This window comes from Panicum hallii, chromosome 4 (genome assembly GCF_002211085.1).
Source record: "Panicum hallii strain FIL2 chromosome 4, PHallii_v3.1, whole genome shotgun sequence".
Classification (NCBI taxonomy): domain Eukaryota; kingdom Viridiplantae; phylum Streptophyta; class Magnoliopsida; order Poales; family Poaceae; genus Panicum; species Panicum hallii.
This window is the reverse complement of record NC_038045.1, coordinates 42864212-42876640: the sequence shown is the minus strand read 5'-3', so window position 1 is coordinate 42876640 and position 12429 is coordinate 42864212. Positions and strand designations below refer to the sequence as shown.

General features: G+C 41.7%; 3 protein-coding genes across 3 annotated transcripts; 1 reads left to right on the top strand and 2 right to left on the bottom strand.

The window, feature by feature from the left end:
• Positions 1–1808: 1808 nt before the first annotated feature.
• Positions 1809–2560, bottom strand: LOC112888874 (thioredoxin-like protein Clot). The gene is made up of 2 exons (XM_025955241.1): positions 2327–2560; positions 1809–2234 (listed from the first exon to the last, which is right to left on the bottom strand). Exons 1-2 carry the CDS (start codon positions 2466–2468, stop codon positions 1972–1974), a joined length of 405 nt encoding a protein of 134 aa, XP_025811026.1. The 5' UTR covers positions 2469–2560; the 3' UTR covers positions 1809–1971.
• Positions 2561–2760: 200 nt separating this feature from the next.
• LOC112888872 (CDK5RAP3-like protein) lies at positions 2761–6256 on the top strand. Its single transcript, XM_025955239.1, has 9 exons — positions 2761–3044; positions 3214–3308; positions 3403–3497; positions 3595–3730; positions 3812–3961; positions 4073–4582; positions 4764–4972; positions 5153–5285; positions 5887–6256. Exons 1-9 carry the CDS (start codon positions 2849–2851, stop codon positions 6025–6027), a joined length of 1665 nt encoding a protein of 554 aa, XP_025811024.1. The 5' UTR covers positions 2761–2848; the 3' UTR covers positions 6028–6256.
• A 398-nt stretch (positions 6257–6654) lies between these two features.
• On the bottom strand, positions 6655–11364 carry LOC112888873 (beta-glucosidase 24-like). Its single transcript, XM_025955240.1, has 13 exons — positions 11174–11364; positions 11016–11085; positions 9758–9816; positions 9600–9675; positions 9208–9285; positions 9049–9136; positions 8650–8905; positions 8093–8208; positions 7748–7965; positions 7628–7659; positions 7329–7431; positions 7141–7249; positions 6655–7023 (listed from the first exon to the last, which is right to left on the bottom strand). Exons 1-13 carry the CDS (start codon positions 11306–11308, stop codon positions 6855–6857), a joined length of 1509 nt encoding a protein of 502 aa, XP_025811025.1. The 5' UTR covers positions 11309–11364; the 3' UTR covers positions 6655–6854.
• Between the last annotated feature and the right edge of the window lie 1065 nt (positions 11365–12429).

The window sequence follows — 12429 nt, the reverse complement described above, 5'->3', positions numbered from 1 at the left end:
TCAGGTGTTCCTTGCTAATTGCTGGGCAGAGATTTGAAATAAAACTATTTTACATCTAGGAAAAAAAATACAGGTGTTAGTCTTGTGGCGATATTTTCAATAGTGAACCATTTCAAAATAAATAGTTGAACACAGATAAAACATCAAATGAATATATCGCTACTGTTTTTAGATAAACCAACCGACGGCATTCAATGTGCAACTTAATGACCACATAATTAACGTTATTTTTTAAAAAGTTTATGAGAATAGTTGTATAGAAAAACCTTGGATAATATGCAAATCACATTTATTTCAGTATGCTTCCTATCCAAGCGATTCAATGTGTACATATATGGACTATGTATAAAGAGTTTAAATTATGCTTTTATTTTACTTTTTTTGTTCATGCATATGTTTCAATAATGTGCTAAATATACTTTGTTTGTAGAGGGTTCGAATAAAATATACTAAAATCAAACAACAGAAGATGGTTGATTTCTATCTATGTGTTACCTAAAAAATTTTACAACGGATTTTTCCTCCACCCTGACGATATATGTTCTCTTAGTGCATTAATTAATCCTATTTGTTTTGGCTATTATTTGTTGCCTAAACAATCTATTGAAATTTGCATATGTTTCTAACTATGCACTAAATATTAGAAAAAAAACACTAATGTCAAAGTTAATGCTGAGAACAATATTTATTTTTTTTATTTTAGGAAAGGTTAAAATTTTTACTAACTTGAAAACATAATATAATTATTTATTGTTTATATGGCATAAAAAAGTTGTAGTAATAACGTAATGCGTCATTTACATCATAATCAAGGATATGCATTATATTAAGGAGATTCAGTAGATTTGTATTGAATCTGAATTAATTTCATAATTAACTGGCTTGGATCCTTTGTGTTACTGACCAATTGACCATCGTGTAACATTTAACCGTCACAAAATTTTGAGTATAAATAAGTTTCACCCCACATCCACTGCATGAACACAAGAAAAGCTACTCCATAGGAACCATGTCATACCATGTTGAATCGGTGTGCTGGGTCCAGGATCCTTCATATCCTTATTGCCGTAAGACTTTGGTTTCATGTTTCTTCAACATTGACAAAATTATCCATTTCATTTTGACATTACAGTGACAAATAAAAAAAGATGCTGCATTTATTAATACTCCGAAACTTTTGCATCTGAAGGTGGCAAGAAGGCATGGCCTGAGGCCCTGAGCTGCTGGGAAAGAAGCGCAGGGAAGCAAAGGCTGTGATTCTGAAAGAGAATACTTATGTTGACGCTGTGATTTACACGCCCAAGGATGCCATTGTTACTTATGACTACTGCTGCAATCGTGTTAGGATCTTTGTGAATTGCAACACTAGCTGCGACTATGAAAACGTGCAGTTGTCCAAATCCCTAGGGTTGGGTGACTAACAAGTTTTGTTGTTGGAGACTGCATATGCGTGGTCAGATTTGCGAGGAGATGAACTATTGTCCATGTCATGAAAAAACAATTCGCATTAATAAAGCATCTTCCATTTTCCTTGGCACTAGTAGTGGTTTCCCCCTCCAATCACAATTAACTGTTGTTTATACACGATCACTTAAGTTGGCAACTAAATGTATGTTGCTGTTTTACAATGCTCGTCGCTCTTGTCGTCGACTAGTTTGCACAACAGAACAGCGATTGTGCAAGTCTGAAGGACTTCATTCTGTAAATTCATACGCACTTTGCCATTTTTTGACTGAATTCATACACCCTGTAAATTCTTAGAAATTATATATGCTGAGAAAGTGAGAATTGTGGAGCAATCTTGCTCATCAATCGGAAAGTCACTCGTAATTATTATTATATCTTGATTATTATTTCCCAGCCTCTGTTTTTTTTTTGAAACGAACAGGTTCCTCCCTCATACATGAACTGAACTATAGCCGGATCCCAGCTCGATTGGGCAGATGGATCCCAAACGGGAAGCCTGATCCGTCAGTTGCCGCCGGCCCCGAGGAGGGCGTCGACCTTGTCCTTGAGGTGCGCCTCTTCGTCCCCGAGGCGGGCGGCGGCGGCGCCGCCCTCCCAGCGGATCAGCGTCGGGACGCCCGTGAGCGCGAACCTGGGGTCCACCCTCCACGGGTGCGCCGGGTCGCGCCACGTGGGCTTGTCACCCACGTAGGCGCGCAGGAGCACCGCGTCCCGGCCCCGCAGGGCCTCCAGCCGCTCGTAGATCACCGGCTCCGCCACGTTGCAATCTGCGGGCGGCGCACCACGAACGGCGGTGAGCACGGCGAACTACCGCCGGGGAAGAGAATCTTACAGGCGAGGGTGGGTGAGTTCCTCTTACCGGGGCACCAGGTGAGGGAGGAGCCGGGCTCGCGGTCCGCCAGGAAGAGCAGCAGCTTCACCTTGCCGTCGGGGGACGCGAAGAGGCGCTCGAAGTGGGCGCCGAAGTCGGCCAGCGTCGCGTCCACCTTCTCCACCGTCATCTCGCCGCCCCGGCTGGTCGAGTAGCAGAGCAGAGCAGCAGATTGGGAGACGGAGGAAGAGGACGGCCGCCGCCGGCTTTTATCTTCGTCCCTTACGGGGGTGCGTGCCGTGATTCCTCTCCCGGTGTTCTCGCACGCTGCCGGGTGGGGCCCGCTTCCCCCATCCGCGTGTCGCGTACGCGAGCCGGAATCGAGGGTGGTTTGGGCCCGGTCCGGTGGGCTGAACCAGCCCAACACGTACTCAAGCCCAACAAACAGCCCCGCACAGCCACCACCACGCGGACTGCGAGGCCTGCGCCCCCGAGTCCAACGGAGTCCATCACTCTCGCCGCCCCCCTGATCGGCTCCGGTGGCGATCCGCCTGCCGCGCGGCCGCCGCGATGCACGACCCGTCGGAGATCCGCAACCTCCCCATCGACATCGCCTTCGGCCGCCTCCAGGAGTGGCTCGTCGACCGCAAGCGGGTGCCGCAGGACTGGCGGAAGCGCCTCGCCGGCATCCGCGCCCGGATCGCCGCGGCCTTCCCGTCCCTTCCACGGGACCTGCACCCCTCGCTCCTCGGCCTCGAGCCCGAAGGTAACTGAAATCTACTCCTCCCGACCGGCGTAGAGATTCGGCGAATTCGATTCGTCGCGCTTTTAAACCCTCGCCCAATCACCCCTCCGCCCCCAGCTTCAGCTTGATTCTCTAGTTTCTCTGTACGTGGAGTGTAATTGTTTGCCTGTGCTTCGTTTTCCTGGTTTAGAAATCGGGTATCTTGAAGCGAAGAAGATATACAGCATCCTACTGGACTCCAACACGGAGAGCCGCAACATATTTGGCCGCCTGACGGGATCCGCGGTACGAGTTTGCTTCTCTTATCTTTTACGAGGCAGTTGCACCTTCATATGCCACCGGAGACTGGCATACGCTTTAATACAATTGCTATGCATAGGGTGAATGGGAGTCCATTGTGAAAGCTTACGAGAAGGACCATGTCTTCCTTGGAGAGGCGGCACAGATCATGGTTCAGAATGTGAACTACGACATGTACGACTTCTCTTCTTCCTTGTTCTTGGCTTGGCTACTATGCCTGACCCACTGTGGCCACAGCTAAATTTTAACTTGATCTTTTGTCTGTCCCAAGTCCATACCAGAGAAAGCAGATGCAGAAGACTCAGCAGCAGCTTGCTGAGCTCGATCGAAGGGAGGCTGACATTAAGCGTCTCGCAGCTATGTCAGCTACTAGATATGTAGAAGCTTGCCAGGAGCTTGGTTTGCAGGTCAGTTTCTCTATCTGAATGGCACTGAGTGGGATGTGTCTTTCCATTAAGTTGCTCACCACATCATACTTTCATCTGCAGGGAGTAAATGTGCGGGAAGAACTAATAGAGTCTGCAAAGACACTTCCATCTACATTTAGCAAAATCTTGGAAGTGCTGAACAGTGACCCTGTCTCAAAGGCCATTGAGCACTACACAGCTTTTGTTAGAGACTGCCATTCTGAGGACAAGGTAGGCTCAGGACTATGTAGAACATACAGTATCAGTTACTACTGGTAAACAAAAAAGTTTCTGCTAGAAACTTTATGGTTATTTTAACCACTTTGTTCTTCTAAACCTCAGGGAAATTGTGATTCTGTGCTGCACAATCTGAAAAAGTTGCAGGAAAGTCCTCCTTCTCTCAATGTCTCAGTATATAATGAGGTCGAAAGTTCTACTGGGGAGGCATTGAAATCTCATGGGTCTGTGGAACAAATTGACTCCAATGTTCCTGCAGAAGATATTGATTGGGACATTTCTGTGGATGCCAATGAAATTGATTGGGATATTGGTGCTGTTGAACAACCAGTTGAAGAATCTGGTGACGGTTTTGGATCATATGAAATCATTGATGCTAACATAGAGCTGGCAGGTTCTGAAAATTATAATGTTAGTGTCTCGGACAACCCATCTTTGAACAAAGAGGGTCTTTCTTCATCTGGGTCTGGGATTTGCTGGGACATCACCGCTGATGATTCTGAAGAAAGTGTGCATCATAATGCTAATATTCAGAATGCTCCAATTTTATCTGAAGATAGAAGTCGTTTGCTGGAGAAGGAATACAGGAATGATATTCTAGATGATTTACTTGAGGTGTGTTTTCATCATTTTGAAGCCTTCTTGTTTTGAAGTTTTTTCTTGGCTATAATGAATACTGATGTTGTCTTTTAGAAATTCAGTATTTGACAAGTATTGTTGTTGTATGAGATTGTTTCCCCGATGCATCCTCTTTACCATAGTGCTGTAGCTCATTTATTTATAATAACTGAAACAGGTAAAATCATTTTTGACTCAACGCTTAGGGGAGATGAGGAATGGTGATACATCATCTCTACAGCATCAAGTGCAAGCTGTCTCACCTTTTGTTCTCCAGCAGTATGCTCCTGATAGTTTGGAGAATATGCTTGTAGAGGTTTCTTCAGCAATCTCATTGCTCACTAACCAGAAGACTCTTGACCTTATAATGATCCTTAACTCTAAAAGGTAAAAGATTATGAAGCTTCACACTTGCTTATGTCTTTCAATACTTCTAGTCTACTACAGTGGTGATTTCTCAGGGACTTAAAGACTTGCATGTTACAGCAGTTTTTCCACAATAAGTGCATTATGTTTCTAGTTTCTACATTTTCTTTAAATGAATATTCTTTGTTTCCTCTCTACAAGGTTTCTAGACAGATTAGTTTCTACTTTAGAAGAGAAGAAGCATCATGAGGTAAAACTACGGGAAGGTTTAGGTGATTTATCCGTTAAGCGCATGGAGCTGCAGAATGCGCTGTCGTCATCATGGCCGAAGCAAGTAAGTGATTTTTTCCTTGGATTAATTAACTAGAGCACAATGCTTGTTTGGTACTTGCTGACACACTGTAAAATGTTGTTTATCTGATGGATGAGGCAAATATCCTGGCTATTTGCTAGCGAACTTTATGCTGCCCAAACACACCACAAGACAGTTCATTTGCTTGTGGATGATGGAAAAGACCACTTCTGAATTTTCACATTGTTCGCTGTTCCATTTGGCTTAATATCTTTCTGATGTGCCCCGAGTAATTGCTGACCAAGTACTATGTCCAGAAACCAGTTTCACATTTTACACAATGCTTTTATTCTGAGCGTACTAAAAGCATCATGAAATAACACTTGATATTGATCCTTGTAAAAGCTGTGACCTAAATTGGATTAAGAAACAACATCCTAGTGTTGTAATATGACTTCTTATATTTCATATTTGCTCATGGTTGGCTGTGCAAATCAAAATTATTTATCCATTAGTCCATTATGTGCTATATAAATGAACGAAAACACTAATAGGTCTCCTTGTGCTTTACGTGGCCAACAAATGTATTTTAATTTGCTAAAGGTTGAGCCTGCTAGTTATTGCCATTCTATATATTTTACAGGAGGCTGCAATTACAAAAACAAGAGAACTAAAGAAGCTGTGTGAGGCAACACTATCATCTGTTTTTGATGGCAGGCCGGTGCATATAATTGGAGAGATCAATACTTTGCTGAGCTCAAGTGTTAGTCAATTAGCTGGATGACTGTATTTTTTGTTCTTGGATCAAATAAGATTGAGATCGTAAGGTTATTATCTCGTGGTATATACTTCTGAAATTTAGATTTCCTGCTCATGTTGCTCGATATTTTCTGAAAATGCATATGTATGAGTTTGACTTAAATTATCAGATTCACCATATGGATACAGTTAAGCGACGAAGAAAGTAATGTATGATTACCAAAGGTTTCATTTCTCAACGAATGATGTTTCAATCAATGTTTTATAAAAGTTCACCACACCTTGGTCAGTGTTGTGCTTTTTTTCCCCTGATACAGGGCCAGTTGGAAAGCAGAACTGTCAAATTTTAGGATTATTAAAGATCCTATGCTATCTGTTTCTTGAAAATTGCCAGTTACAAGGCTTCACTTGGTGCAGCCTTAAGTTTAATGATTTGAATTGTTGATGTTCCTCAGTGATATGTATCTGTTGTGTGCAACATATAATATGGCTTATGATGGTAATTGATGAAGGACATTATGTGGTCAAGATGAGTATGTTTTTTTTTAAGTTTCGACTTTCTGAATAGGATAATGCACTGCAGTGGATTATGTATATGCATTGTTTTAGTATTACTGTAGAATTGTAGAAATACTAGCATGCTCAGGGAAACTGCAATCCAATCTCTCTTCTTAGTATATTGATATGCAGCTCTCCTGCGTGTTCGAGAAAAACTGCAATCCAATCACCTATCTCATCTTGACTTAATGAGAATCACTTATACAACTGGAAGCTGGATAGACAACAAAATGTGGATGTTACACTGATGATGGTTCTCCATAGAAACACTTTTGACATGCACGGTGCAAAATTTTATTTATGAAGGAAATCCTGGAACCATTTGCCGGAATGCTTTGGATATCTTTTCAAACCATCCTTGTAGTCGATATAATTAATACCAAATCTCACAGTATAACCATCCATCCACTCGAAATTGTCAAATAGCGACCATGCAAAATATCCTCGTACATCAGCTCCTTCCCTGCCATGTCATAAAAGTACTTTTAATGTTGGTACATATACTTAAATTATAGCATAATTTAAATTCAGTGATCAACAACTCATCTATGCATCTGCTAGTATCAAGCATCAAACTTACTTGAGGGCTCTTTGAATGTGGAATAGGTGTTGCCTGTAGAATTCTATTCTGGTATTGTCAACTAAGGCTTCTTGAAGTGGTAGGTTTTCATTGTTAATTTCATCAACACCTGCATCATGAGTATGTTTATCAGTTACTGCTCTGTTTTCCTGGATAAGCTGTTATAAAATGCGGTTAGGCTGTTGTACCATTTTCTGTGATGTAGATTGTAGGATTGTTGTATGTCTTCTTGGTGTATAGCAGGAGCTCTTCTATACCTTTTGGATAGATGTAGAGCCAAGGAGATCCAGCCTGGATACAAATATTTTGTTGTTTTCATTCCTATGCATCACTTTCTAGTTTTCTATGTGAAATGACTTGGTTATCTATAAAACAACTCTTTATCATCTCTGTGGAACATAATCTTAAATGAGTCCTTTATCATCAACCCAGTTACACAATTATGAAACATGAGGCATGATAATTTTTGTTTTTGAGAAAGGTATACCTTTGGACCAATAGCTGTCCCATGTCTTTCAACTGTTGTTAAAAGTACAGGTAGAGAAAACTCTTAGTTCACCCAAGTTACGTAAGTGTGGAACAGAAATAATATGGCTTACTTGATTACCTGTTTGATTGGTCAGTGAATCAGCATTATAGCTTTTGTTTCTATTGTTGCTATAGTTGGTGTTCTGAATGTATCTTGCTGTATAGTAGTTGAGACCGATGAAGTCGAACGATCCATTTATTGCCTTTGACTGTTGTTTCGTGAATCTTGGTAATCTATTACCAACTAGTGTTTTCATACTGAGTGGGTAATCTCCCTTAGTTAAAGGATCCATGAACCTGTTCAAATTATCACTGAATTATGTAAATAAGTTTTTTACAAGAATCTTTTTCAGATTTGTTTTTATGGAAACTTCAAGGATGAAAGCTGAAGTCTATCTAGTACAGAATTTGAAGAAAAACTCACCAGCCATACATAAATTCCAGTGCACGCTTGGCAGCGTCCTTGTCTTTCTTGGAATTTGAGTATGGAATCATCCAATTACTGACTAGAGTAATTCCTATTTTTCCTTTTTGCTTCCCCTGTATGATTATTGATTCTCGTTGTAAGCGTAAACTATGAAGCTGGCTAAGTATATGAAGATGATTAATTGAGTACTAGTGTTTTCAGTGGTTAGCTGTCTAAACAAGTTGGCTGAACCTCAGAAATTCTTGTCTCTTGTCTTAGACACCTTTGATGTGCTAGCTTTGTTGTCCATCATCAAGTAGAACTCTAGATTCTAGGAGATGCCTGGCACTACCATCTCTTGTTTGTAGCAGCATATTGTGGCTTTATGGCTCTCTATAATATCTGCTGTCATATGTTCTACTTTTGAAGACCATTTAGGTGTGTAAAAATCTTCAATCAGAATTATATGATTTGTCACAATACAAACACATGCTTTTGGCATGCCAGAATGCAGTTTGTAAGATATTTGATTTGTTTTTTCTGAAGTAATCACAATTAGGAAACTGAATCTATACCTGGTATTTGTCTCTGTACACCTGAACGGCTGCAGCGTGAGCGAGAAGTTGGTTATGAGCTACAATGTAAGGTTCCTTTCCAGAGTCTCCAATGCTACATCCTGAATTTTCCCAAGAGGAGCATCTGCCAGGTGCTAATATACCACTGGAATAGCCACCAACACTGAAACTCCAAGGCTCATTGAAAGTTATCCAGTTCTTGACCCTGTCTCCAAACTCCCTAAAGCATATGTTGGCATAGTCACGGAAGTCTTCCCTGGTAATGATAACTCAGCATATTAAGACATGATTCTTAGTTTTCCTTTGATTTCAATAGCATTCTTATCATTGATCATAGCATTCTCAGTTTTGGCTCTGTTGAGGACTAGTTAGAGGACTTGATTCGTCGAGTTTACTTACATAATGTGCTGGCTCAAGAAGCCACCATACTGCTGTTCTAATGCTTGTGGGGAATCCCAATGAAAAAGGGTCACAAATGGTTCAACTCCTGCATGTTGTTTATACATTAAGATGAAAAGAGATATAAAGTCTTTAACTATTTATATTCCAAGTATTTACCTTCTGAAATTAGCTTGTTAATGAGGTTGTCGTAGTATTTTATTCCTTCCATGTTGATCCCTCCACTCAGTTTTCCATCTGCATCCAAGCCATCATCCATCATTTCATCAACTAGAGGCTGGGATCAATCTATGTTTTTTTTCTTTGATCTAGATCTGCTCTGTTAGAACTGCATTAGTGTTTGCTGCATATCAAAGTAAAAGTTTTCAAAATTTTACAATAACAACAATTAAAAGTGGTTGGCTGGGATATGTTCAAAGTTGTTGGATTTATGTGCCTGCAGCACATCTGGGTTTTATTTAATCTCAAGAGCAGCCGAGCAAGATTCTTTAACAATTTGCTGAGAATATGAAACATTGTGTGCATGGGAATAGGCTAGATTCAGCACTTACTAGGCAGAATTCTTGTCCAAGAAATAGAAAATCTATAGGCTTTAAAGCCTATATCCTTCATGATTTTGACATCCTCCTGCATTCAGTGAATGGCATCTGATAAATGCTGGGAAAATGAAAACTGATGGGCAGATAGGATGGCCATTATTCCTTAATACCTGATAACGATGGTAGGAATCGATTGCTATGTCTCCGTTGCTTCCATTTGCTATCTTCTCTGTTGACAAACTTTTGGGGCTTAGAACGATGTACCATTCACTGGGCTGTAGATCAGACGTAAACAAGCTGCTCTGTTCTCCCTTTAGGATTTTTCTTCGATAGTTAGACGGAGCATTGTTTTCGGAAACATGCTGCTATAGTGAACTGTTTGGACTTTTCGACTTCTGACAGACATGAGACATCCATGGATTGGGTTAACTTTTGACCTTAAAATAGACCAGTCGTTTTCCTTTGTGTTGTTTGTTGTTCGACGTAGAGCAATTGAAAGTGTTCATACAGCTAGCTACTGCACCTTTTCAGATCCTCATCTTTTTGTTTGCACCTTTTGTTTCTATGTGCTTTTGTCGTAGACCGGTAGATTGGTGGTCCTCACAGGTTCTGATCTATCAGCATGGGTTGTTTGGAAAGCACAGCCAAAACGTGCCTTGAATGAGCTAATTCTAGTTTTGAACAGATCAACTGACCAATTTGATGAAGTGATTTCCTAGGCTTAATCATATGCCCTTTTTGCATGATGTTATACATTTCATGGTTAAGACCAAAAAAAAATCTGTTTACATCAGGCTTGTATGTATATCAGGTTTCCTTAGCTTGATTTGCCGTATTTTATACAATATGGCAGGGAAGCAGTTAAACTAGGTATTATTTATGGAAACAGGCTGATCGTGCCATCAAGCTGTGTTACTTTATGCTATCTCCAGTTGATTTTCAACAGATTGTCTGTGCTTGTTTGTTCGGAAGTTGAGCGACAAGGTATGTTATTTTTTTCATTTAAGATTCTGTTTTGGGTTTTAGGTGATGTGGGCCCCAGTTTTTTATGGTCTCGTGATCAGCCTGTTGATGGTTAGTTTGAGTGAGAGCTGGGAAGATGCGATAAAAAAAAAAAGCAAACTGTTGTGGGGGGTGTCACAGTGTTACTTTATCAGGCATGTCATTTGCATGCTCTTCCTCCAATGCACAGATTCTAGTTTGGTACCATTTTTTTTTATGGCACTCGAACTGGAAGCAGTTAAAATTTAGATGTAGCTTAATCATGTCTCAGACCAAGCTTGTATGACCATTTGCTCCCTAAAGCGAGACCTGTTGAACATGCTATGCATAGGCCTAATGATATATCGGCGATGCATTTGCTTGACGGTGTTAGACAAGGGGCAGGCAGAACGCATGAGCAGAGAGCTTTTGAATGGAGCAAGTGACCTGGGTGAGTGTGAGTGTAGGTGTCCCAGATGCTTGGCCCTCTGCCGCCCTCCCTCACAGCTCCTTCATACTGCACCAAGCATCCAAAGCTCGTATCGGAGCAAAACCACATACCACTTGTTCCAGCGTAGTCTCTAGATGCTTCTAGAACTACTTACCTGGTAGGCCGACGACGCTGTGCCGAAGAGGAAGCCCTTGGGGAACTGGCTCCTTGAGATGATCTTCTCTGGCTTCGCGGTTGGCACCGCGAAGAAGAAAGGCAAGAGCAAGGGCAGAAGCGCTAGCCGAGGCATGGCTGCGCTTGCAGTGCATCTCCGGCCAGCTCTGTGTTGTTCACCGGCCAGGGCGCGCTCTATTTATAGGCTGTCTGGTTCTTGTGGGAGGCAGTTTGGTAGCAGAGAAAAACCAGGAAATCCACATGCCCAGCTGTCTCACCAAATGGTTCCAGTGGTGCCACCGAGTGACCAGCGAAGACCTTGTCTTGTCGATGCATAATCTATGAGTGACCCTTGTCTTCTGAACTCCGTTAGACAAATGGCGCGCGGCCGGCCTGCTGTTTAGTGGCTCAGCTGTATTTCCAGGTGCTTGCCTGAAGGTGTATCTAAGAGGCAAAAGTGTACTTTCAAGTATGCACAAAGATGTGTACATACTCGAAGGGGAAAACACTATTTTTGGGGTGTTGGGTGCAATCCATGCTTGGAATGCATTGCTCACAGTCATAGAAAACTTCAAAGATCTCCGGTGGTAGAAAAGGGAAACTAGCACAGGACCATTGCATTGAGGGGGGTGAGGAAAGAATCCAGCTTTCGCCTTTTCCGATGCTTTGACGCCTTTGTTTAGCCTCCCAGATAGGCCATGCAAGAGGCCAAGTGGGTTGTATAGAAAATCAAAAGAAATTTGAGTGGCAACGCTTGGAGGATAATGCAGGGGGGCTCAATCTAAAAAAAATAATTATGCCCTTGGATATCAAGATTGGTATTATTTTCTATTTTTAGGAAAATATGTGTATTTTAGTCGTAAAACCACTCATTTCTTTAGTGAATGTTCTAGGGAAATTAAAGTGAGTGCCCTTAATGCACTTGAAAGGCTGTTATAATGCTGATCAGTGTCTTGAGGGAAGCCTAGTCTCTTCTTCTGTTCATGAGTTTGTACGCGAGGGCTTACCGGCTTAGAGAGGAAGCCTTTGGAATTGCTCAGCTTTACTATACAAGTTGAATTAGGTTGTGGACTAAGTACTTGCAAACAAAATAGTACTAGCGTCACGGCCTACTTTCTATCTCGTGCTCGGGCTCTATTAGCTTATATATAGAGAACATGAGAGCCTAAAATTGGATGCTGTTCAGCCTGTAGTGTAGTAGCTTATAATCACGCTTGGAGACCCAGAGCAAAGAGGCTTAGCTTCAGAACCATACAA

Coding starts and splice junctions, on each gene's coding strand:
- LOC112888874 (XM_025955241.1), bottom strand. CDS start 2,468: ATGACGGTGGAGAAGGTGGACGCGACGCTGGCCGACTTCGGCGCCCAC. Junction 2,235..2,326: donor CTCCCTCACCTGGTGCCCCG/GTAAGAGGAACT, acceptor CGCCGCCCGCAG/ATTGCAACGTGGCGGAGCCG.
- LOC112888872 (XM_025955239.1), top strand. CDS start 2,849: ATGCACGACCCGTCGGAGATCCGCAACCTCCCCATCGACATCGCCTTC. Junction 3,045..3,213: donor CCTCGGCCTCGAGCCCGAAG/GTAACTGAAATC, acceptor TTCCTGGTTTAG/AAATCGGGTATCTTGAAGCG. Junction 3,309..3,402: donor GCCGCCTGACGGGATCCGCG/GTACGAGTTTGC, acceptor TGCTATGCATAG/GGTGAATGGGAGTCCATTGT.
- LOC112888873 (XM_025955240.1), bottom strand. CDS start 11,308: ATGCCTCGGCTAGCGCTTCTGCCCTTGCTCTTGCCTTTCTTCTTCGCG. Junction 8,906..9,048: donor TTCTTGAGCCAGCACATTAT/GTAAGTAAACTC, acceptor TATCATTACCAG/GGAAGACTTCCGTGACTATG. Junction 7,024..7,140: donor CACATTCAAAGAGCCCTCAA/GTAAGTTTGATG, acceptor ATGACATGGCAG/GGAAGGAGCTGATGTACGAG.